Source organism: Mauremys mutica, chromosome 24, assembly GCF_020497125.1.
Source record: "Mauremys mutica isolate MM-2020 ecotype Southern chromosome 24, ASM2049712v1, whole genome shotgun sequence".
Classification (NCBI taxonomy): Eukaryota; Metazoa; Chordata; order Testudines; family Geoemydidae; genus Mauremys; species Mauremys mutica.
In genome coordinates this window covers 504,687-530,668 of record NC_059095.1, presented here as the reverse complement: position 1 = coordinate 530,668, position 25,982 = coordinate 504,687, and the positions used below count along the sequence as shown (strand labels likewise).

Genomic DNA, 25,982 nt, shown 5'->3' with positions numbered 1-25,982 from the left:
GCGGGACGAGCGCCCCCTCCGCAGTCATGCCTGCGGCAGGTCCACTCGTCCCGGGGCTCCGGTGGACCTCCCGCAGGCATGACTGCGGCAGGTCCGCCAGCCCAGCCTCCCGCCCTCCCCGGCGGCAGGGGACGCCCCCTACATTTTGCCGCCCTAGGCACCAGCTTGTTTTGCTGGTGCCTAGAGCCGCCCCTGAGTGCCTGGCATTAAATGAGGCTATTGATACAGTAGGCATCATGGAAACTTGGTGGAATGAGGATAATCAATGGAGCATGTTAATGCCATGGGGAAAAATATATAGGAATGAGAAAGTAGGTTGTGCTGGTGGTACTATATGTGAAAGAAAGCATAAAGTCAAATAAAGTAAAAATCTTAAATGAATCAAATAGTACCTTAGCATCTCAATAGTTAGAAATTCCATGCTTGAACTATAAGTGTATAGAAGTTTGAGTATACTACTGACCTCTAAACCAGGGTGGTGACAGCAATTCTGAACTGCTCAGGCAGATTAGAGAGGCTACAAAGGCAGAAAGCGCAATAATAATGGGGGATTTAAACTATCCTCATATTGACTGGGTGTATGTCACATCAGGAAGCGATGCAGAGATAAAATTTCTAGACACATTAAATGACTGCTTTTTGGAGCAACTTGTCCTGGAACCCACACTGGGAGAGGTAGTTCTTGATTTGGTCCTACATAGAATGCAGTATCTGGTCCAGGAGGTGAATATAGCTGAACCTCTCTGTAATTGTGACCATGATGTAATAAATGTAACATCATTGTGGAAGGAAAAATGCCAAAGAAACTCACTACAGTAGCATTTAACTTCAAATAGGAGAACTACACAAAAATGAGGAACTTATATGGACACCTATTTCCCCCACATTCTGTCCCGATTTTTCATGCTTGCTGCCTGGTCACCCTACTTCCAGATCTACATGGAATGGGCAGGCTGAGTACATTAAGGAATAAAGTTGCATCTTAAAATATTCCTTCCCATTGTTTCTAATAAAACTGTAAATCAACAGTGACATTTGTAAAATTCAAATTTACTTTTCATCATTTATTCTGTTCTTGTCCAATACCATAGGTATTTTAGAGATAATGCCTCTTTTCTGGAAGTATATTGTACACAGATCTGAAGCTTCCCAAGTCAAGAAATGCCAGACAGTTTTTCCTACCCTTACCCATACTCATTAGTTATCTCAAATGTTCTTTTATGCAGAAGAGTTGGTAGGCACCACCAGGAGGATGAACAAGAATTAGGGCCCTGATTTGTAGATTCCAAAGCCAGAAGGGACCATGGTGATCATCTAGTCTGACCTCCTGCATAACACAGACAATAAACCTTCTCTAAAATAATTCCTAGAACATAGTTTTTAGAAAAACATCCAATCTTGATTTTGCATCATGAAAATCGATAGGAACGGGATCAAGACCTCAGAAAACAACACAAGCTGATCTGGGATAAGAGGCAAGATCTCACTCTTAGTTCAGAGCCAGGCTGCTGCCAAACCAAATGAAAAATATTCAGCCAGTAAATAGTCTGAGAATCTTCCTGGAACTGCTCGACCACTTCTCCAGTTTTACATGAGCACACAGTTTTGAGAGAGTTTATTCGTTCGAATCTGGTTTCTGGAGACTTTTCCTCTGTCATGTTGCTCTCTTGGGTTTGCCTCCTCTTTCTTTCTGGATTTTACTACACATGTTGCCTTGATGTTCTGGAGTGGATTGTACTGTGAGCTTATGGATTGTGGGCAGCGGAACCTCTCACGAATTACGTAGCCGAGTCTTGTTGTTGCAACGAACCCATCTGCAGTTGGCATGATTCTGTTAGCAGTTGCATACACAAATTGAACAGCCAACAGGGCACCTGCAGAAGACCCCCAGAAGGCAAAAGGGAGAAACCAAGGTCAGAACAGACAAAAGGACTTGTAGCTTAGTATATTCCCCAGAAGCATGGGAAAAGGACTTGTCATTTTCCATAAATGAGAAACATTTAGAAGGACAATTTGGACTCAAGAAAAATAAGTCACTGTTAATGTTGTTAATAATAATAATTAATAATTTTGTATCAGTAATGTCATTAGCTCCCTGTTGGAACTATATTGATGGTTTTGGTGAGGGAAGCCTATAGCGGCCATATCACGCTGCCATAAAACTTGCAACTGATCAGGACCAAATACTTTTTCTTCACTGCGTGCAAGAGGAATAGGTAGAAAGAAAATCTCTCAAAGGGCCACTGGGCTCCTGCCCAGAAAGCATTTTCTTATTACCACGGTGTAAGCTTACAATCAACTTAGATACCAAAAAGCAGTAAATCTGCTACCAGAGAAGCAAAACACAGAGTTGTGCAACCCTTTTGCTGCAATGCTCCTTCTCAGATTAGCCACATCCTTTGGGAAAAAATGACAAGTCATACAGCCGTCTAGGAAGGATGGTCACGGTGATTATGCAAAATGTGCTGAACTGAGTGTGATCACACAAAATAGCATCTGATACAGAGATGTGGCAAGGAAAAAGAACCCCCCCCCATTTCTTCCTTATGCTGAGTCTGGTGCTTTTGTACTCCTGGGCCCTAGGCTTTGGGGATACCTCTAAAGGTGGACTCATGTGGATACCGTGTATGAGGAGGTCAAAGGTCTTTCTCTTCTTTCTCAGAGGCAGTGTCCTAATCACCTCTGTACACCTGAGAAGGACACTATAGCCACAGATAATGGTGGCTGTTCAATGTAATAATATCACTCCCAAAAGAACCACTGTCTGGTCTCTGGGATGGTACATCCTATTGTGATGTCACAAAAGATAGAGGTATCAGGTTAGGCCGTTGTGGAACACAGATATTCAGGAATTGGGGGGAAGGTGTCAGTGTTCCTCCACACATAGCTGTAACCCCTTGTATCCATCTGTGCCTGTCAATTAACTGTCTTTGGCCAGGAGGCATATCCCAAGTTTTCTGTTCAAACATGCAGTCAAGGAAGTCCCTCACCCAAACTGCTAAGTGAAAACTGTTTCCCTTTGCACCACATCAAGGCCATTGGATCTCTGTTTAATAAAGGCAATAAGGTGTACAACCTGCCTTATATTTGCTATAAATCCAGAATTACTCACCACTTAAAACATCCCAAACTGTAATGGAGTGATCGAATGACCCAGTGTACACGTACTTATCATCTTTCGAGAAGCAAGCGCACTGAATACCTTTCAAGAAGGAAGTCTGCTAAAAATGGATAAAGGTTTGAATTAGACCACAAATATCTTGTGAAATGCAAGTTGAGACTAGGAAGCCCTATGCAATTTAGTGGCTACTCAGCAGTTGTGAGAATGGGGATAAAAATCTAATTAAACCAGGATTTCCACCATAAGGCAGAGTGGTCCTGATTGGGGCACAAAATGCCACAATACAAAGTGCTTTGCTTGTAAAACAATCTACAGCTGTGCAGAAAAGAGGAGATCCGCTGTGATCTCCCAGGAACCTAATTAATCTACAAGTGACACGGATTGGATACAGCAGGGGTTGGCAACCTTTCAGAAGTGCTGTGCCGGGTCTTCATTTATTCACTCTAATTTAAGGTTTTGCGTGCCAGAAATACATTTTAACGTTTTTAGAAGGTCTCTTTCTATAAGCCAAATATATAACTAAACTATTGTTGTATGTAAACTAAATAAGGTTTTAAAAATGTTTAAGAAGCTTCATTTAAAAATAAATTAAAATGCAGAGCCTCCCAGACCTGTGGCCAGGACCCAGACAGCGTGAGTGCCACTGAAAATCAGCTCGCGTGCCGCCTTCGGCACCCGTGCCATAGGTTGCCTACCCCTGGGATACAGTCTGACTCCATGGTATATCATCAGGTGAAGTCTGAGGTCTATCAGGCGCAGGTGAAAGGCTAAAAATATCAACTCAAACTCTTCCCTCACTTTTTTTTCTTTACTTGCCTCCACTGTTCCTGGCCTGTTCACTCTCTATTGCTTTTGCTTATTCACTGAGCAAAATCCTGTTCTCTTTACATGCAAGTCCTCCAGCTGATGCCAAGAAAGTGAGTGTGGTGAGCAGGCTCTGGGCCAGAGAGATGTTAAGTGCATTAGCTCATGGTGACTGTGCACTGACAGTGTCTCTGAATAAGGCATCAAAATCCTGGATATGTACAAATTGGCACTTCAGGCCATAAAACGGGTACCTAGCTGCCAACTGAGGTGCCAGATACAGGATTTAGATGCCCTCCTGTATAAAAATTTGGCTTCCTATGGACTAGTTTTTCGACTGTTTTGGCTTTTCAGATGCATTATTAGCTCATTGAAATAAGTGACTCACAATGCTGTGCCCCTATCTCCACCCACCAGGGCAGTACCTTATAGTAGCACATTTCATGTTCCCACTGGCAGAGCTCCAAGTCCCAGAGACACTGCAGAGAATCTTCAGAGCCACTTAGTGCCCACTGCTCTCCATGGCTGGTTTCTAAACAGGTGACTATGCATCTGTGCATTTCCAAAGGAAACACTTTGGAATGTGGGCAGTCGTAAAGGAACAAGTCCCCACTTGACATGCCATAGAGGACCCGGTAGTTTGCAAGGACAGCCACACTGGAAATCACAGCAGCGGGGATCTGAGTATAAAAGGTATAAATGGGCTTGTCAATCACAGGGCATGGCTTTCCAGGGCTAACATCCAGCACAAGAATTAAGTCATCATATGCTATGGCTAGCTGCTCTTCCTGCCTGTTGAATGCCATGTGGTTGACTGGTTTCTGTGGCTTTGGGGGTGGGATGCACACCACATCCTGCCTGGAATTAAGTGGAAACACAAGGACCGTTCCAGACACCAGCCCGGTGAAAAGGAGCTGCTTCTGCTCAGCCACCTCTAGACATCTCACTTGGGCAGAGGTGTCCAGTGTGTCACACTCTGCACCTGCAACAGAGAAGAGATGTCTGTGAGGTTCTCCCTGCTCCAGCTCTATTCCTTTGGGTTTTTCCCATATGTCATGATAATGATCTAGACAAAAATGTCAAAGAAAAGAGATTAAAATAATTCCTAAATTCACAGTCCCTCTCTGCTCAACCTATCCCTTCTGACACAGTGTGAAGGAACAGAGAGTCCTTGCAGCATGCCTGGAAGACCAAAAAACTCTGGCTCTGTCAGATCAATTATTCATTTTTTTGGAATCATTTTGATTCCCATGCTACGCCAAGTTTTAATTCTCAACAGTGTTTTATAGATTGTCGTTCACCTTTAGTGGAGTCCCAGATGATGACTTGATGTCTCTCTCCGGCTTGAGGGAAGTAGACATAGTTCCCATCATGGGACATTGCAGTGCACCCCATGCGATCTGGGACTGGTGCTAAGGTTTTGTGCTTACGATCATAAGTGAGGTCCCAAACTTTGAGATATGGTGCACTGTAGGAGGCAGATACCAATGTGTGGCCACATAGGGCTAAAAGAGTCACTGGTGTTCCCATGCCATCCAAAGTGTCTGTCAGCAAACCCTGCTCTGATAAACTCCACACCTGGGAAGAATTAGAAAAAACATAGTGGCATTCAGTCAAAATAGTAAGAAAACACAAAATCATTAAATAAATAATTTTTCCTCTCTCCCATACCCTACTAAGAGGGGAGTAGAACAATTAAAGTAAAATTTTATAAAAACAAAGTCAAAGTAACGATACAAGAAACAGTCTCATAAAACAAGAAACAAAGAAGAGAAATCAAGTGTGTCATACACAGAATAAAGAGAGATGGGACATGTTCCAAAAGTGACAATGTCTTAAAAGCATTTCTGTTCAGTTAATAAACACACAAACCTTCTCTTAAATAAACGTTTATAAGAGACCTTGAGCTGTTCTGCCTATCTGATATCTCTGCTCTGAATGACACCCCATGAGATCCTGCTGACCTCAATTGGGTGGCACCAGGTCTTAGCCTCTTGGAAAGAAATGGTGTCTCAGGTACAGAATAGTCCCTTTGGGCTGCTTCACTCTCACTGTTGGAGGAGAGGGCAGTTTCTGGGGTCTTGGAATTTTAATTATTTTAAAATAATATCCCTTAATACTCTGGTTATAAGCTCTCCCTGGCCTTTCTCTCTCTGAATTTATATAGTACTGTCACTCACTGTTCAGTGCCAGAAAAAGAATTAACAGGAGAACAGAGTGAGAGCTACACGTTACTAGAACTAGGAAAGAGATAAGAGAAAGACATTCAGATGGGACAATAACAGAAACACCATAAATGCATCCACAAGGCAGGTGGTTAGGGACCCTGCTCAGCACCTTACTAGATCCGGCACGCAGATGTGAGCTGGGCCTGCAGGAGGCATTTCTCACGGGAAAGCTTCCCCTCTTACCTGGATAGATTCACCCTGAGAGCCTGTGACAATGATGCTGTTGTCAGGAGAGAAAACAGCTGAGTGCACCACACATTCATGTTCCAGGTCTGCTGCCATGAACCTGTGGAATCCCTTTGAGTTGGCCAGGAACACTCGCACATATACCCCAAAGCCTAAAACAATGGAATGTTAGTTTCTGATTTACTTATCTGGGGAGAAGCTCTTGAAAGCACTCGGGATGATATAGTGCAGACAAGGCCAGACCCACCCAATGTACATTCAGAGGCTCTAAAATGTTACATATCTCCTCCATTCATGTTCATAATCTGTTGGTCCCAGCATGCCAGTAAAGTTGTACATTGAGAACTGCTCAGAACCCAAGGGGCTGAAATTCTCCCCTGGCAGAGGCCCAGCACAAGTCCTATGCGTCACATAAGTCCCACCTACTTTCTCATTGTAGGACTTATATGGTACATAGACCATGTGCTGGCTGTCTGCACAGGATGAATTTCACCCCATTGCTTTCCAGCCCTTTGAGCATATTAGATTGATAAGAACATGTTAATAAGGGGGAAAGAACCCCATCTTGGCCCCCGTTTAAGGGACACTGGGTGTATGACACTTAGACTACTGCCATCATCTTTTATAAATCTGCTGAAATCTTTCCCAGGTAATCGGGATGGAGTTAAACCTGCAGCAAGAAGGGACTCATCTTCTGACACTACCAGAAAGCGAACCCTTCCAGGAAGTTTCTTCATTAAGCTGTTTCCATCAGAGAAGATCTGCCGAAAAAGAAGGTAGAGTCAGACACAGCACTGTGGTGGTTAAGCTGCCTCTCTCAGGTTAGAGGGAAGATGATAGGAGGATAGAAACTAAGGTGAATAGAGTTTAGTTTGGCCTCTCAATGATGTGCAGCTCCCATGTGTACACAGCACGAGGTCTGCAGGTATAGGGAGCATGGTTTCTTCATCATTAGGAGAGGCAAGTCCTTTGGAATCCCACCCTATTACCTAGCTCAGCACAAGGCTGGATGGTGCCTGGAACTGTACTTTGGCTCATTTCACTGGACCTTAGTGGACAGTTTACCAGGGAGACCTTGGTGCAAAGTCTTTCTCCTCCTGTGCACACTTTTATTGCTAATAATATTCTACCCTTGTCTAGCACCTTCTATCTAAGGAGCTCAATGCGCTTTATGAACAGAAAACATCCCAATGAAGTGCATTATCTTCATATTACACATGGCCAAATTGAAGCACAGAAAGGGGAAATTATTTGCTCAGTCACATAGCAAGTTTGTGGCTGAGTCAGGAACAGAACCCAGCTCTACAGCATTTGGATTTTGCAGTCACATTGCTGCTGATGGGTGAGCAAGTGAGCAAAGGACATCATGCTAGAGCATGTCAAATTGGCTGTCTTAGGAACTCCTAGAAACCATGGAAGTGTGAAAATCTATCAGGGAATCTGTATGACAACAAAGGCCTATCAAAGATGCAGGCATCAGCACAGAGCGAAGTGAAACAGAAGAGAGAATCCAGAATCCCCACAAAGCCAGCATTTCGTAGATTAAATCCCTGAAATGTTATAGCTAGCTAAGCAGAGAGACGCACCATGGAGAGGGAACCCCTGCTAAATCCTACTATCATCTTTCCTTGCTTCTGGATCAGAATGCTGCAAGTTGGTGCTTCTTCCTGTAGCCTTGATAGCTGGCGCTTAGACTGGAGCTCTCCCGTGCTGCTGTCCCACAGACTCAGTGTTCCTCCTTCAGACATAGTCATAACCACCTGCCTTGATTCAAATACTTCAGTGCACAGCCACGCATCTGGGGCCTCACCAGAAATCTGGAAAATATGTTCCGCTGTTTCCAGGTGCCAGGCATTAACCTAGTAAAAAGGATTGGCAGGTCACCTTCGCCGGAGATCTTTTTATGGAGCATTTGTACGTATATTGATTCTGAAGTTTAGATGCTCACTTAACTTCCCAAATTTCACACTTCAGGGATCTCAAAATATTTTACAAAACCAACATGATTCCTTGGAAGAACTTCCATATGGTTGTTGCTATCACAATCTTGGAGTAAATGCACCTGTGTCCCCCTTCTGTGGTCACAGCCAGGTCTCCTGGTATCACCTGTCTCTGTTTAGCCTTCGGACTGGGTTTTTTTAAGGATGTATAGCTCCCTGCCTTACACTTTGATATGCCTAGTAAGCCAGTCTACCTAAAGGCCAGTGCCTGTGCTTTGCTTTCTCTCTAAGGGGTAGAACAGTGCATTGCCAGCAGTTACAAGTTACCACAGCGCTCTTTCTAAGCAAGCACATTTATTCTTAAGGTGAAAGCATTACAGAGAAAAAAAACAATAAAAGTTCTTATATGCATGCTAAAAGCTTACCAGCAGTCACCCATCAGTTTTATGTGGCCCTAGTAGGTCAAAGTCCTTCTAATCCTTCTGCAAGGGTTGCCCCCTCCCCCTTTGGACAGAAGGTCCTGTCCATTTGCTGGATTAGATAGAAAGCCCAGAGTTAGTTTAAACCAGGGGTCGGCAACCTTTCGGCAGTGCTGTGCCGAGTCTTCATTTATTCACTCTAATTTAAGGTTTCGCGTGCCGGTAATACATTTTAACGTTTTTAGAAGGTCTCTTTCTATAAGTCTATAATATATAACTAAACTATTGTTGTATGTAAAGTAAATTAGGTTTTTAAAATGTTTAAGAAACTTCATTTAAAATTAAATTAAAATGCAGATCCCCCTGGACCGGTGGCCAGGACCCGGGCAGTGTGAGTGCCGCTGAAAATCAGCTCGCGTACTGCAGGTTGCCTACCCCTGGTTTAAACGTAGCCTTTTTATATCAAAAGCCCTTTGGCTGTTGGTTTCTACAAAACCCAGTTTGAATCAGTATCAGAATTCTTCTGTTGACCTAGCTGCTGTTACACTGGGGGTTAGGTTGACCTAACCATGACACTCAGGGCATGAAATTTTCAGATCCCTGTGTGACATAGTTAGGTTGAGTTAATTCTAAAATGTAGATCAGGCCTTGCATTTTATCCAAGCTCCAAACAACCAATTTTTTTCTTCAATTCCTTGAATGGTTGCTGAAGACAGGATTCACTGTGCTAGCCAGTGGAAGGGAAGGCATGGGAGCCCCATCATTTAAGACTTTGAAAAGTAGACTGGACAAAGCACTAGCAAATGTCCACCTGGGATAGTCTGCTCTGGTCCCAGTAGATTGGACTGGATAGGACCCAGTAGGCTTTTCCATCCAGTGGTGTTGGAATAATTTTTATAGTGGGGGTGCTGAAAGTCATGGAACAAAGCTGTAAACCCTGTATATGATGGAAACCATTTAAAGCCAGGGGTGTTGCCACACCTCCGGCACCCCTAGTTCTAGCACTGCTGTTTCCATCTCTATGCGCCATGATTCCCTGATTGTAACTTCTTGTGGTTTCTGCTCAGACTCTTGTCTTCTCTGTGCACTTTACATTATGGGATGGCTTCCAGTTCCATACCTTTGCACCTGATGCTGAATACACAATCCTGTTCCTTTCATCCACATGAAGCTGATATAGATGCTGCTCTCCAGAGTAACTGTCCTGAATGGAAAACTTCTGTCTGCCAGAGACTAAATTCCAGATGCGTAGAGTGTAATCCATGGCAGCTGAGACAGCGGAAGTCCCTTTTCCAAACACTTTCACACATCTCACCTCAGCTACAAAACAGCAGAGAGACGCATTTGCAAAATGGGGGACCCTCCACACTTCTAGCAATTGGAAGAGTGCCCAGATTACCATCAGCTGTGAAACGCCTGCTGTGCTTACAGCTCAGGAATGACTGGATGCAAACAGTCAATGCTGTTGTAAGGTGGTGAGAAAAATTCTCCAATGAGGGTCAGTGGGGGAGTTAATTGCATTCTACAGCAACATTAGAGGGGGCAGTTTTAATCCATTAAATGCCTCTCAGTTACCACATTCTAAAATAACTTTTAATTATGGGCAATCACTTGATCTGTCTAAAGGATGCTGCATGGAACAGGACAGTTTGGCGGTAAAATACGGTTGGTGCAGCCTTCAGCTTTGAGGTCTGGGTGTTGCCACCACACAGAAGCTCTCTGTATAGTACAGCAGTTCTCAAACTGTGGGTCGGGACCAGTGTTCCCTCTAATTTTTTACGTCCATGTGCGGAATGAATTTTATGATGTTCACCAATATGGAGGTGATGTGTGACACATCACCTTCCTATTGGTGCGCATAACAAAATTCATGTGGTGGGAGTGGGGCCGAGGGGTTCGGAGTTTGGTAGGGGGTGCAAGGCTGGAGCAGAGGGTTGGGGTGTGGGGGAATGAGGGCTCTGGTTGGGGTTGCGGGCTCTGGGGTAGAGCTGGGGATGAAGGGTTTGGGGTGTGGGAGGGGATTCAGGGCTGGGGCAGAGGCTTGGGGTGTGGGGAGGTGTGGGCTCTGGGATGGGGCCAGGGATGAGGGGTTTGGGGTGCAGGCTTCCCTGGGGCTGTGGTGGGGGGAGAGGACTCCCCCCAGCCATCTCTCACACAGCAGTTCGGGGCCGGGGGAGAGGCACCTCCCCCCAGCTGCCGCAGCTCCCCCCAGCTGCCGCAACTCCGGCTGAGCTGGGCCAAGGGAGGGGCTCCTCGGCAAGTCTGGGGCAGGTCCATGCTGGGGCTGGTTGGGAGGGGTCCCTCTCCCCACCGCAGCCCTGAGCTCCTGCGTGGGGCTTAATAGGCAGCTGCGCAGCTTAGAGGGAACTTAGGTTGAGCCCCCAGAGTGGGTCAGAACCCCATTTTAATGGGGTCACCAGGGCTGTTTTGGACTTGCTGAGGCCCGGGGCCGAAGCCTGAGCTCCACCACCCCAGGCCAAAGCCAAAGCCTGAGGGCTTCTGCCCTGGGGGTTGGGGCTCAATTTACAGGTATCCTGCCTGGGGCTGAAGCCCTTTGGTTTCGGCTTTGGCCCCCCTGCCCAGGCCAGTGGGGCTCAGGCTTTGGCTTTGACCCCCCCACCCCACCCGGAGTGGCAGAGCTTGGGCAGGCTCAGGCTTCGGTGCCCCCTCCCAGGGTCATGTCATAATTTTTGTTGTCAGAAGGGGGTTGCAGTACAATGAAGTTTGAGGACCCCTGGTAGAATATAAGCGGAAGCCAGGAACCACGCCCCCTTTAAAAGGCTCACCAGAGTGCCCAGTCAAGGTGTGCATCACCTCAATATCCTCCATGAGCCACACAATCATCGTGCCATCCTGGGATCCTGCCACCAGCACCCTGTGATCAGAACTGAGTTCCAGCACTGTCACACCTGTAATTAGACATAGATGGAAGGGGAGTCTGCAGACACAGCACTAGATAAGTTCATGGAGGATAGGTCCATCAATGGCTATTATCCAGGCTGGGCAGGGATGGTGTCCCTAGCCTCTGTTTGCCAGAAGCTGGGAATGGGTGACAGGGGATGGATCACTTGATGATTACCTGTTCTGTTTATTCCTTCTGGGGCACCTGGCATTGGCCACTGTTGGAAGACAGGATACTGGGCTAGATGGACCTTTGGTCTGATCCATCATGACTGTTCTTATGTTCTTATGTATCCTTTCCCACCTGTGATAGCAGCAAGTCTCTTACTGACCTTGTGTGAGTTATGTGACAAGAGACCAACAAAACTAGATTAGGTTCCCTCAGACATTTGTGGATCTGTGTTTGTTTATATTGTAAATACTGTTGAGTGGCATCTCTCCCTTGGTGCAGTAAAAGCAGTCAAAAATGTAACTGGTACTAACTTCAGCATGAAAGGTTAAATCAGCAGATGGACCCTTACAATTCCTTTGTGTTACAGGCAGAGGAAATACAGAAACTGTCCCATCCATAATATATACATTAATGCAGTCTAGCAAAATTCTACTTCTACAGGGACATAAATTTTCTTTATTGGGTACTCCTGGGGGCATTCTGCGCTCAAAAATAAAAAAATTCTGCACATAATATTGCAAAATTCTGCAAACGTTATTTGTCAAAATAACACTACATAATCACCAGTTTCAATTATTTTTGTAATTTATTTCAAAATACCTGTCAGCAAGTAAGTCTGTAACAATACAGACACACACAAAAATTCCGCCAGGAGTAGAGAGTTATTCATAGGATCATAGAAGATTAGGGTTGGAAGACACCTCAGGAGGTCATCTAGTCCAACCCCCTGCTAAGACCACTATGACAACCCAGTTCCTGTTTCTCTGCCCTCTTCCCCACCCCAGAGCCCAGCTGGGGAGGGGTGGGGGGAGATACAACCCTTCCCCACTAGAGCCCAGCTGCGTGGTTTCCCCCCCAGCCAATACACCCAAACCCCCTCCACTCCCAGCCCAGCCATGGGTTCCCCCTAGCCCAGATACCAACACCTCCTCCCCCCAGAGCCCAGCTGCAGGGCCCCCCTTTACCCCAGAGCCCAGCCTTAGCTCCCCCAGCCCAGACACCTGCCTTCCTCCTCCCCAGGGCCCAGGGATGCAGAGGGAGAAAGCGTAATGCTCTGTCCCAGGCTTGCATGAAGTTTCCTGTGCACCGCCCTCTCCTTCCCTTAAGACATGCTGGGAACTTCAGCTGTCAGGAACCCATTAGCTCCCTTCCCTGCCCCGCTTTGCCCCATCGCAATGTCTTCTATGTGCTAGCTGGGCTCTGCTGGGTCCAGTGGTCCCTAGTGGCGGCCAGCAACACTGCAGCCCATTTCTGTGGAGGAAAGGAATTCTGCATGCACAACACTAATTCTGAAGAAGTGGGTATTCACCCACGAAAGCTCATGCTGCAAAACGTCTGTTAGTCTATAAGGTGCCACAGGACTCTTTGCTGCTTCTACAGAACCAGACTAACACGGCTACCCCTCTGATACTAATTTCTTAAAATTCTGCATAAGAACGGCCATACTGGGTCAGACCAAAGGTCCGTCTAGCCCAGTATCCTGTCTTCTGACAGTGGCCAGTGCCAGGTGCCCCAGAGGGAATGAACAGAACAGGTAATCATCAAGTGATCCATCCCCTGTCGCCCATTCCCAGCTTCTGGTAAACAGAGGCTAGGGACACCATCCCTGCCCATGCTGGCTAATAGCCATTGATGGACCTATCCTCCATGAACTTATCTAGTTCTTTTCTTTAATTCCCTCAGAATTCCCCCCAAGAATAATCAGGCAAGCAAACTATAATGAGCTTTATCATCTTCATCTTGGTAAGGGATGAGTGAGTAGATTTTGTGCCTAGACTAATACACCTCCAAGACTGCAGTGAGCTGGTGCATTATTGCACTGTGCCAATTATTCAGAAATCACTAAGTGAGATTAATAACTAGAAACAATTAAACCAAATATGAGTAAGCCTCACAGTATCATAAGCATACTGGAATGTCCTGCAAAGGAGACCTTGGATGAGTGCCCTATGTGGTGCAATAGTCACCTCTGCCTATAGAGGGAGGCACAATATCCAATATTTACAACACTGTTAGTCCCCTACCTGGGGAACGAGGCCTCGCTGATCCCCACTCTCAGAAACAGGTCAGAGACCAGACACCCAACATCAGTTGTTCTCGTTACAGGCTAGTATGAACTTTAATGCCAGTCAGAGTTGCTTGCAACACCTTCCAGGCTCCTTTTGTGTGCCCTGGTGTTAGTAATATGCACCATCCTGCCAGCTGCGTCACAGAGAATCACCAACCGGTAAAGTAACCCAACTATCTGAAATTCCCTAGGAGGCCCATGGAAATCCCACTGCATTTCCCAAGCACCAAATAGCAAATGTCAGAGATGCTGTGGGGCAAAGAGAGCAGGGAGAACTGACAGTGCCATCTCCTCACATGTAGCTCCTATACTTCTGCTCTCATTAAGGTGACCCGTTTCCGTCAGCACCCTTGAGGAATCCTCATGCCCTGAGAAAAGGCCTTACCTTTTAGAAATCCAGTGATAGTCATCTTAAGAGGCCCACCAGGTGGCTGAAGGAATCCACACAGCGGGACAAGAACAGGATGAGGACAGACATTGAGCCAGCTCAGACACTGTTGGCACAGCTTTCCAATTAGATCAGGATAGGAAAACATGAAAAAATGCAGCCTGGCCAGCATCTCAATGTATATAATACTCACTCCTAAGAGGGAAAAGACAAGGAATTTTAAAAGGGCTCCTAGCATATGACTGTGAGAGGCCATTGCAATCATTCAATATGGAATACAGTGCATAGATTACCAGTTTATAATGAGCAGGTGTGATTTTTCCCTTCTCTGGCTAGGTACTGAGATACTGCAGGGATGGGTGCAGTATAAAAACTTGGATAGATTTAACTGTGTATTGGAGAATTTTCATGGAGGGGGGGAATTGTGAATCTATCCCTTTAATTAATGGTAACGCTGCCAGGGGTTCAGGTAGCTTGTAGACGCTGATAGTGAAGGGGGTGTGAAGGGAAGGACCCTCTGGGCTGGGAGAACTGGTCTGATCTAATAAGATGCCTGTTGGTGAAAGCTATCAACTTTCCAAAAAGAAAATTGCGGGTTCCTCCCCAGAGGTCCGGAGATACCTAAGGAAGGATTTCATCTTTAGTTGTAATTGCCCAAGAAGAAACTTCCTCTAGGGAGCAAATATTCCAACTTCCCCAGAACAGATCTGCCCATGGCCAACTGCAGTTCAAATATGGACCAGAAGTGGCTCTTACCTACAACACCATCTGTAAAGTCAAGTGCTGGTTTCAAAAGGAGAAGGGTTTCTTGTATAAGGCGTAGCTCTGGGCAGTTAATACGCTCATTGCACATGGCAAAGTCATTGACAATGCCCTGAATTCCAGTGGCAACAATTTTACAGGTGATCCAGTTCATATTCCCTGCAGAAAAGAGTACTGACCATCAGAGAAGAGAACATTGGGCACAAGGTGGAACCATGCAGTCCAGAGGACTGGGGGTCATGGTCATGGTGATGATAGGGAAGGCCACTCCTGGAGAGGGTCTGAGGCCACTCTCCAGGAGACTGGGGGCTATCATTCTTTGTGGTTCCTTTTTTAGCCTCTTTTTGAGTGGGTGAATACTTTTTTAATGTACTGTTTTAAAATGTCTCCTCCTGAGCCTTGGGAAGAGTGGGAGCGTGGATTTTTATTTCTCTCAGTGACTGGAGTGTGGATGATGAGGACTCTGAAGTGTCTGGGGTAACAGTTTGTGAGGATAATGTATTTTTCTCTTTCACAGGTTTTCATCTCAGTTTGGCTGTTGATGCTCAGTTTGGCAGCTCCCAGTACTTTCAATACAGAAATGTTACATGAATTGTGATTCTGCATCTCCCTGGCATGCAGCTGAAGGAATGAAGCATGTTCCGTGTTGAACATTGTCCCCGGCCCTTACCCAGCACGTCTTGCTTTAGCTCCTCAATTCTCCCAGCGTTGAATAAGTGAAAAGGCAGTTCGCTTAGCTTCCTCCGATTTGCAACGGTATCAGAGAACCAGAGTGGCTGAGGTGCTACCTGGTAAAGGGAGAAACAGGAGGTGATCAAGGAGAACCCAGGTGAGATACAGGTAATGGATTAATTTCACTAATGCCTCCAGTGCTGTAGTATTTGGATTTTGACTCATGGTGTGACATCGATCCCTTCCAGGCCACAGCCTGAGGGACACGCTACCTGCAGCAATATTGCACCAGGGGCACAGCAGAGCCGGCAGGCAAGCTGATACAGGCCAATTCTCTGTCAAGTGGGGTTACCAGTGATGGACAAAGTAGTGTAGATAAAACAAAAGCCACCCAGAAACAATCTGCCCTAATTCCCAATGCCTCTGATCCTACCCCCTGCCCTGCAGTTTGAGGGCCCAGGCCTCTTGGTCCAGAGCCTGTGAGTACCAAGAATGAATCATAGAATCATAGAATCTCAGGGTTGGAAGGGACCTCAGGAGGTCATCTAGTCCAACCCCCTGCTCAAAGCAGGACCAAACCCAACTAAATCATCCCAGCCAGGGCTTTGTCAAGCCTGACCTTAAAAACCTCTAAGGAAGGAGATTCCATCACCTCCCTAGGTAACCCATTCCAGTTCTTCACCACCCTACTAGTGAAAAAGTTTTTCCTAATGTCCAACCTAAACCTCCCCCTCTGCAACTTGAGACCATTACTCTTTGTTCTGTCATCTGCTACCACTGAGAACAGTCTAGATCCATCCTCTTTGGAACCCCCTTTCAGGTAGTTGAAAGCAGCTATCAAATCCCCCCTCATTCTTCTCTTCTGCAGACTAAACAATCTCAGTTCCCTCAGCCTCTCCTCATAAGTCATGTGCTCCAGCCCCCTAATGCTTGCTGAGGTGCCTCACCTTCCTGTCAGCATTCAGAGATTTGCCAAGAAGTGGCAGTTTCAGGGACTTCTTCATTCCCCAACTCCAAGTACCCCTGAAGAAATCTGCTAGGAGCAAGTGACGCTTGGTTTTTTCTTGGGCTGGTAGATAACGATTCTGCACCACTTCAGTAAACTGTCTGGGAGAAGAAAGACAGAGACACTGAGGTGGGGATCCAGAGAATGGGGTTCCCATGAGCCTCAATCAACACTGATGGGAATGGACAGCAGGGCTGATACAGGGAGCCTAAGCAGGATCCCCACACAGCCAGCACTGGGATATCCCCCACACAAGAGTTTATGCTCCTCATCCTGTGTCCCTGCTGTACCTGTGAGCAAGGCCAAGAAGCGCAAAGCCGTCTGCCTGCCTCTCTGCCAAGCACTCTCCAATGTCACGGCGCAGTCGAGCCCACAGCAGAGGAGGAAAGCGCAGGATGGTTTTACATGGAGGAGAGCAGTGCTGGTAAATCTCAGAGAGAACCTCATCATCGAGGGACAAGATGTCCTTCAGCTCTGCATCTGATAGCCCGTTCCTGATTTGGGGAATGACAGAGTCGGGGAGATTAGTCCTCTCCCCCCAACAGTATGCATTGGCCTCCAAAGTGGGAGGGTGAGCAGTATCTTTACTCCTTACACATTCTCTCTCTCTCTCTCTCGCTCTCTCTCATCTTCAATCTCCAGCTGGCCCCAAACCACCATCCACCAGGAAACCCACCTAGGTGCTGTTCACAGGGACTCCAGCTCTGGGCAAGAAAGACATGCACAACCTGTTCACCCACCCGAGTCTCCACTAGGCAGTCTTAGCTAAGAGCTCAAATCCTGGAGGAGCACAGGAGACCAATTACTCATAGGCCAGACTAGGCAGCGTGGCAGGTAAGAGAAAGGAGCTTGTGCTTATGCTCATGTAAAGACATTCACAGGCTGGAGAAGCCGAGAGCTGCTGTTGCCTGGAACTGTGTTTAGCCATTGAGATTCACCCAGACAAAAGGAGCAGTTAGATGGTGCAGGATGCTCCAAAAGGGGATATGGCAGCACTTACCGTGAGGAGGCAATATACCCCAGCATGTGTGCCACCAGGACCGTGCCGTGCAGCTTTTCCAGTCTCACACACAGACAGTGCATGGCCTCTTGGGCTGTGGTAACAATCATCAGTGCTGAAGGCAGAGTGTAGGATGCCCATCTCCTGGCCTCATTGAAGGCCAGCTTGAATAGCAGGGGGTGCCCACCCTCAGGGAATATGTGCTGGAGAACAGTCTGCTGAGTTGGGCTCAGTTTCCGTCTCACTGATGCCAACAGCACCTCCAACATCTTCCCACCTTCCTCTCTGGATAATGGACCCACTTCAAAATAGGCCTCGGGCTCAGGCATGGCCTCTTGGAGAGTTTCCAGAATCCCATGCTCTGCTGTGGAAGTGGAGACAACAATGTGAACCTTTGGGGGACAGTCTTTAGGCAGCCAGTAGAGTCTGTGGGCACCATTAGCAGGGATTAACTGGTCCACAGAGTCAAAGAACAGCACCAGTGACTGTACACCAAGGTGAGAGACAGTGAGGAGGAGGTTGTGGAAGAACAGGATTAAATCACTGCAAGCCTGTGTTACCTGTACAGGAAGAGGTGGCAAACCAAATGCTAAACACACCTGGGAACAAATATCTCTCAGCAGGCTGTGGATTGTAGAGCTGACCTGGGATGTCCCCAGCTGGCGAATTACCACCACAGTCTCCTGCCCCAGGAGAGTTCGCACCTGCTCAGACAATTTGCACATCAGGGCGGTCTTTCCACAGCCTGGAGGCCCATAGAGAATGAGGGGTGTGTGGACATGGTCATCATTCTGTCTGATGCTTTGGAGAATGTTATCTAGTAAGTCCTGCCTCCCACAGAACAGTCTGCAGCTCTCTAGGCACAGCATCATGTGGTGGCTCAGCTCCTGCAAAAGCCCCTCTGGCTCCTCGCTGCTCTTCCCTCGGTATCGGAGGCTTCTCAGGACCTGGTGATTTGTAGCAGTGATAAATTGTTCGCACAGCTCCTTCAGGTACTTGGTATGCCCCTTGTGTCGCTGGTTCCCAGGGTGTGCATTCCATGGGACTGTATGCACTTTGAGATGTTGGGGGTAATAGTTTGCAATTTTTGCCTTGAGGCTCTGGAGCAGCTGTTGGGCTTCATTGTCCAGGCTGCCATCTTCCTCTGTATCCACCAGTTGCATGCTTGTCCCTTCCAGCAGGTGTTTGTCAAGGCCCTCAACCTCTCTGAGGAATATGGAAGCAGCCAAGTCGATTTCTTGGGTGCTGAGGAGGCCTTGTTCAATCTCCCACTCTGTGTCTACAAAAGTAGGGGGGAGATGTGAAGAACATTTAGGTCCAACAAAGAGCAGAGGAGAAGCTACAGTCTAAATCAGCCCAGCACACTCCCACCTACCCACTCTGCACCTCAAGCGCAGCTAGCGAGCCAGCACACTGCTACCCGCCCCCACACAGACTGGGGGTGACTCAAAATGGAGTTAAAGGCCCATCTTCTCCTGATTGCCACAAAGAAGACAAAACCAGGGTATAGGGGGAGAGCCCTGCTTGGCTATGGCCATTGTCTCATGTTGGGGCACACCTGATTTGTCATAGCGATGCCTCTGTTCCTGGCTGATGAGTCCGTGCTTCTCTGCTTCCCGGGCTGCCAGGCGCAGTGCTGAGGCCAAGTCTCTCTCCACGCTCCTCCAGACCTCCACATCTCCCTGGTGCTGAGCCTGGTTGGCAGCGGGGTGGCAGTGGGGCAGGTGGTCAGTAATTGGCTGCAGGACATATACAGAAGGAATGGCATTCTCATCCTTCCAGTACCAAAATGTCAGGAGATGTGTGGTGGTGGGGTTCCCCGTCAGCTGTGCAATCAGGGTCTCAAACTCCTTCTCTTCTATAAGTCGGGGGAGGGGCCGGTGTCCATAGCAATCCCCAAGCAGCCCCTGTAGCAGAGGGACCAGAAAAAGCTTGTAATACTCACCAGCATCAGCATCTGCAGGCAAATGGGGGAAACCCATTTCTCCTGAATAAGTAGAAATTAAGACCTGGGCCCCCGAGAGTTGCACTGGGCTTGTGCCTGCGAGCTGGACAAGGCCTCGGATGGGAAACTGGGTTGTGGCTGTGGCCCTGACAGCTGGACTGGGCCTGAGGTCCTGGAAGTTTGGCTGTATCTGAGGCCCTGACAAATGGATCAGGCCTTGGGCTGAGGCCTGGGGAGCCAGACCCATAGTGGGAGGCAGTCTGGGCATGGCTGCTTGGTTATGAAATTACCTGACTACCACTAGAGGCATTTGCGGAATACAACATGGAGCAGCTAATGGGAGCATCTGAACAGTCAGAGCAGAGCACAAAGCATGCTCCTCTGGGGCGCACACAGTAACTTGGTGCTGAGGTTCTAATTGACTCTCTCTCTGAGGCCTGTCAGGCTTTGAATGCAGAAGACTCTTGGGGATATCAGATGTACTTCGCACAACTGCCTAATGATTTATTTACTTGCACGCAGCTCTGGCCACAGCAGGGCCTCCCTGGGGCCAGGCCCTTACCAGGACGGGGCTCTTGCTAGGGCAGGGCCCTCTCCCTGTTTGTTCTGTCCTGTCAACAGCACCTTTTCTTCTCTCTTTCTAAAATCTAACCAACCCCAAACAACAAGGTGGGTGTGGCACCAGAACAGATGGCTGATATTGTAGCCCCAGCTCATCTCCTTTGGAGAGAACAGGACCTGACAGCTCTGATCAGATCTTTAATACCAGGCCTGTCACCACAGTGCTAGGTCACTTGAAGGAAGGGCAGCAAGCAGGTCAGGAAAGAGGTTGCTATAAGATGTAGCCTTCAGCTCCTGGAAGGAGGTGTTAGAGGGTCCCCAGTTCCCTCCCCCTGTGTGGGGCAAAGCAGTGGAACAGACACACTCACTCCTTGCCATGGGGGTATATTTCCGGTTCTTTGCCACATTCTTTCCCGAGAAGATTTTTTCTGAACTGTTTAGTTTGCCAATGAAAGTCACCCAGGCCTTCAGGTAGAGCTCTTGGAGTGCCCACTCATCTCTTATTCTGTCTGTCTGACTCCTAACTCTGGCTGCTTCTTCAGTACGCACAGTCCTCTTCCCCACAGCCCATTGTCTCCAGTGCTGCAGCCCCGTTCCCTTAACAGCCCATGTGTTCAGAGCTGGCCTGGACATGTGCCGTGTGTGTACTTTTGGGGGCCAAACCCCACCTAGTTGCTGAAACTTCCCTCTTCTGCTCCCTGATGAAATACTTCTGAAGACTTCTTTCTCCAAGTAATGACAAACACCCTGATCATCTTTCTGTGTTACTAAAAGACTCCTGCATCTCCACATGAGCTTAGCAAGTTATGGATGTGTGAGGCCAGCCCCATATGTCTTCCTTGGTAGTGGGGTCTGAGCATGCACTCTTCGTACTTACGATAAAAGTGGGACCCACTGACAGTTTTTGACAGGATTCAATCTCCTCCAGACAGAGTTGTGTGCTCATGTGATCAATGTCTATAACATCACAAACACCCCATCTCAGGTCAATTACCTGCAGAACAGCAAAAAAGCACAGGGATGCTTGGAGAATAATTCAGAGCATCTTGAAATGGCAGTGATATGGAGGGACAAAGCTGCTACATCAGTTTAATTTCAAAGATAAAGCTGAAATCAACAAGGCCCATGTGACTTAGTGACTAGAAACTTGGGAGAGGCAGAGAGGCATGTAATTTCTTGCCAGGGATATCTGGAAGGAGGCACAAATTTGGGAATTTGAACCATAGGCAGCCTGACATGTGACTCATATAGTTTTGTTCAAGTCAAGGAAACTTGTTAATCTGAAGGATGTTTGTTACAATATTTGTATGCTACTGCATTATAGGGTATAATAATAATGATCCCCAGCCTTACAACAACCTCTTTTATGCCAAAAGTTCTGCACAGATGATACAGACTGGGATAATTTCAGATACTCCTGAGGTGCATCCACCTCTGGGGTGGAACACAGAACAGTTGTTTATCAGTGTAGAGAAAGTATAGAATACCTTCTCCAATTGAGCCTGGGAGTAATGTGAGAACTAAGAGGCCAACACAGCCCTTCCTGAAAGCTCCTAAGCCTTTAGGGAGACTGAGAAGTCAGGGAGTATTTGTGGGGCATGGATCACTTTTTTCCTGCATCTCACACACTTTGGTGGCCTGCAGCCAGGTTAGAAAACATCAGCAATAATCTGTACTACAGGAAATGGTTTACCTCAAACATTAAACTGTGCTTCTGACAGAAGGTCTGGACCTCAGGGTATGCTGCCTTAAGCAGGGTCTCTCTCTCTGTAGCCATGTCTGCAAGGAAGAACATAAGAATGGCCATACTGGCTAAGACCAAAGGTCCATCTAGCCCAGTATCCTGTCTTCTGACAGTGGCCAATGCCAGGTGCTTCAGAGGGAATGAACAGAACAGGTAATCATCAGGTGAAAGATTTGTGCAGCACCACAACAAAAGTTAGGAATCTTCTTTCTAGTTGTCAGTCAACCTACTCATCACCTTTAGGTTTCAGATTTAACAACTGTGTTCAGATGAATACTTGTCTAATCTAGCTAGGTTTCATACTCTCCTCACCACAGTACTGTCTGACAGTCAGCACTATTGTTTCCTGCTGTGTGCGGATTCAGGCACACATTACTGCATTGGTTACGTGAAGTCGTATTTTAAACATTTTCTTCATAAGGCCTAGAAACATAATGTGTTTTTGGTTTGCTTTATGGTTTTTTTTTAAATGCAAGCTGAGCAACAGTGGATTTTGAGGTAGCTTAGAGCTGTTGAATATCACACAGCAGCCTTGATCTAGTACTGATCCAGGACAATGTATTTCCAACCCCTGGATGCATTTCATGATGGTCAAACCCCCTCACATATGGGACTAATCAGCCCCTCTGTTGTCTGTCTCAGTGAAGGGCACACTTTAACTCCTAGAGGGGGTCCCTCCACATGGGACAGAGCTGCATTTGTGAAGCTTCTGTGGCTGCTGTCCCTACTGTGCCTGCTGTGAAAAGAGGGCTCTCCAGGACTGTCAGTGCAGCACCTTGTAACGGTGTCATATCCACTGAATGAACCCAAACAGTTAACAGAGAAAGTTAAAATAAAATACAATAAATGTGATGATTTGGGGAATCTGTCTATGTGCAACTTATGAATACTGGTTGATTTAATTAAATTGCTGTGTCATTGAATTACTCAGTATATGTGGACAAAGTAGGTGAGGTTACATCTTTTATTGGACCAACATGGCTACAGGGACACTGCATACAATATGTAGGATCCTACCAAATTCATGGTTCATTTTGGTCAATTTCACAGTCATAGGATTTTTTAAATTGTAAATTTCATTATTTCAGCTATTTAAACCTGAAATTTCAGGGTGTTGTAATTGTAGGGGTCCTGACCCAAAAAGGAGTGTGTCAGGGGGGTGTCGCAAGGTTATTGTAGGAGGGGTTGTGGTACTGCTGCCCTTACTTCTGTGCTGCCACTGGCGGCAGCGCTGCCTTCAGAGCTGGGCAGCTTGAGAGTGGCGGCTGCTGGCCAGGAGCCCAGCTCTGAAGGCAGACCTGCCACCAGCAGCAGCACAGAAGTAATGATGGCATGGACATGCATCCGACGAAGTGGATATTCACCCACGAAAGCTCATGCTCCTATATGTCTGTTAGTCCATAAGGTGCCACAGGACTCTTTGCTGGTGTGGTATTGTCACCCTTCTGCTCTGCTGCTGGCGAGGCACTGCCTTCAGAGCTGGGCACACAGCCACCAGCTGCCACTCTCCTGCAACCAGCCACCGCTCTCCGTCCATCCAGCTCTGAAGGCAGTACAGAAGTAAGGGTGGCAATACCACAGCCCCCCTAAAATAGCCTTGCGACTCCCCCTGCAACTTCCTTTTGGGTCAGAACCTGCCAAATTGAGAAATGCTGGTCTCGCCCATGAAATCTGGATAGTATAGGGTAAAAGCACACAAAAGACCAGATTTCATGGTGGGAGACCAGATTTCACAGTCCATGACGTATTTTTCATGACCGTGAATTTGGTAGAGCCAAAACAATAGGTGTATGTGGAGTTGGCCATCTGCTGTCAGGGGTGTGCTGCCTATCTCCAAAACCAGGGACAATGTAGGGTTGTTAAACCTTGATGGCTCCCATTCAAAGCGAAGTACTAGGACAATGCCATGACCTATGTTGAACCAATTTTCTCCAACTTCTCTGCAGGGGCCTGGCTTCTGGAGAGTGGAAAATTCCTAACCAGGAGAACAAAAAGGCCAGTTACTAGTGCTGTGTCTTAAAAACCAGAGATCTTGAGAGTGGGACTCACCGAACAAGGGAAGCTTGGGCAGGAGAGAGGCACATGGGGGCACGCTTTCATAGCTTTTTAACATCTTTTAATTGCAGGACCAACTAAGAAGGAGGGAACTGATGCAGAGGATAAGCTGTGCACAGAAGAGGAGACTCTGGACTCCTTAAAGACCTCAGACCTAAGCATGAAGAACACCCAAGAGTGGTGAGGAAATGAGGTAGGGAAATGTGTACACGTGTGATTGTTTTGTGTAGATTTGTGTATTTCTTGAGCTAGCTAAAAAAGAAGTGATTGGTTTTTGAAGCCCTTGAAAAGCCTGGGTCTCTTTCTGTTTCCACTATCATGTGTCCCTGGATAGGTGAATTGTAAAGGAGAGTGCCTACAGGGCTGGAGCCTGGAAAAGGTTGTGCTTAAGCTACTGGAGAGTTTGGGAAGTGAGCTCTGGTCCTGGGGGCCAAGGACAGCTGCGCCATCAAGTCCCGTTTTTGTGAAGGGGTAACAGACGAAAGCCTGTGCCCAGGACCTGTACCACAGCAGCCAAATAAAGAGAGAGTGCTGCAGCCTACTTTGACCAAGGGAAGCTTAAGCGCACACAGGTGTAGCATCTTGGGAGCCAAACACAGCAGCCTGATGAGGTCCCACTGAGAGAGCTCTACCAGGGCTGTGACAAAGAAAACCAAAGAGCAAATAGGAGAAAGATAAGAACACTCACAGCCACATATGTACCCCTTACCCCACCCAGTGCCCTGCACATGCACAGCCCTTCCCCCTCACATACACACACGTTCATGCATACTCCACTCTTCATATGCTCAAGCATGCACACTCCCACCCATGCTCTCACACACAAGCACATACACACACATGCTGTTCCATGTATTTTTTTCCACACTACAGTGGAAGTAAAGAACCAAATTCAGGGGACCCATTGCACCCAGCCTCACTAAAGCCACTTGAAAGTCAGCCTTGTGCACCAGCCAGCATCTCTTCTCTTTGGCCCCTTGCACAGTAAAGTGTGCTGCATGCTGACCCTGTCTGCACTGGCAATGCCATTCGTGCCAGAATCCTGCTCTCTCAGACACCATCTACATGCAGAGGGGATGGTGGTGGCAAGTACAGCATGCACCTAACTTTGAATAAAATGCAGCAGACTGCAGCCACCTTCACCTTCTAATGTGGAGCTGCAACTCCCATGGAGGACATGATTCTCTGCTGAGTCAAGCAGCCTGGCCATGTTGCAGCACAGTGCAACCCACTACCCTCATCCCTTCTGGTGTAAGGGACGAGATCTGCATTCAGACTGCCAAAAGCATTTGGCATCTTCAGCACTTCGCAGTTTATTTACCTGAGGAAGCTGAGCTGATGAAGATTCGGACCAGACTGGACGGCTGGAAGGGCAAAGGGACCATCCTACCCTGGAGAAGGTCCCGGCATGTGTCCGGGCTGAGGCAGCTGAGACTCATGCTGGTGTCTTCACTCGCTGACTTCTCCCTTGGAGGACACCGCTTTACAGAAGAATATATTCAAACAAGTGGCAGGAATGAGACCCAGCATGTGGCACTAGTGAGCGATTCAGCACACTTGGAAACTGCCCCCTCAAGACTTCCCACATCACCCCAGAGAACAGACCATTGTGGGGCTTTGTTCCTTCACATTTAAACAGGACCCAGTAAAATCCTCAGCTGTTCAAATGGAAAAAATAGGAAAACCTAGAGCTCTGAGTCTGCACTGATAGCTGTGAAACTCTGTCTCCTTGCAACACAGGGGCTTGGCTGCATCCCAGGAGGGCATCCATCTCTATAGCAACCAGTGTTTGTCACTTGGGCGAATCCCCGGGGTGCTTTAAAAGTGCCAGACTCTAGTGTGCTCTTAGTCAGGGATGTACACTTGAGGCCCTTTCGCTCAGGGGCCTTGTTTATGCTAGAAATTCTTGTAGCCATATTCCAGCAGTGGGCAGCGGTACCATTGCTAGCAACAGTATTAGCATGAATCTGGACAGGGCACTGGCATTCTTTCCACCTGCTCAGAGCAGGT

At 47.3% G+C, this 25,982-nt stretch overlaps 2 protein-coding genes across 7 annotated transcripts in view; one reads left to right on the top strand and one right to left on the bottom strand.

Annotated features, from left to right (window-relative positions):
• Window positions 1-25,982, top strand: part of CPAMD8 (C3 and PZP like alpha-2-macroglobulin domain containing 8) — a 176,102-nt gene that overhangs the window by 135,857 nt on the left and 14,263 nt on the right. For 4 of the 6 annotated variants that reach the window (XM_044998519.1, XM_044998518.1, XM_044998520.1 and 1 more), the window contains 3 exons: window positions 6,989-7,115; window positions 15,507-15,818; window positions 24,044-24,165. The gene's annotated coding sequence lies outside the window, so the exon portion shown is untranslated. Of the gene's footprint in view, window positions 1-6,988; window positions 7,116-15,506; window positions 15,830-17,309; window positions 17,392-24,043; window positions 24,166-25,982 lie in introns of those variants that run through there. The other 2 variants (XM_044998517.1, XM_044998522.1) reach the window with 2 other exon arrangements.
• Window positions 1,401-21,950, bottom strand: NWD1 (NACHT and WD repeat domain containing 1). The gene is made up of 19 exons (XM_044998525.1): window positions 21,867-21,950; window positions 21,051-21,167; window positions 19,404-19,574; window positions 19,226-19,352; window positions 17,668-18,946; window positions 16,958-17,161; window positions 16,609-16,768; window positions 15,660-15,777; window positions 14,984-15,148; window positions 14,225-14,419; window positions 11,485-11,607; window positions 9,819-10,018; window positions 7,926-8,198; window positions 7,010-7,100; window positions 6,337-6,491; window positions 5,227-5,503; window positions 4,351-4,907; window positions 3,113-3,221; window positions 1,401-1,874 (listed from the first exon to the last, which is right to left on the bottom strand). Exons 1-19 carry the CDS (start codon window positions 21,948-21,950, stop codon window positions 1,588-1,590), a joined length of 4,692 nt encoding a protein of 1,563 aa, XP_044854460.1. The 3' UTR covers window positions 1,401-1,587.

Bases quoted from the DNA above. Each gene is read 5' to 3' on its own strand.
- NWD1 (XM_044998525.1), bottom strand. From the start codon at position 21,950: ATGGCTACAGAGAGAGAGACCCTGCTTAAGGCAGCATACCCTGAGGTC. The intron at 17,162-17,667 runs GTAAGTGCTGCC...TCCCCAAATCAG, and splicing joins GGGTATATTGCCTCCTCACG to GAACGGGCTATCAGATGCAG. The intron at 16,769-16,957 runs GTACAGCAGGGA...TTCTTCTCCCAG, and splicing joins CTTCTTGGCCTTGCTCACAG to ACAGTTTACTGAAGTGGTGC.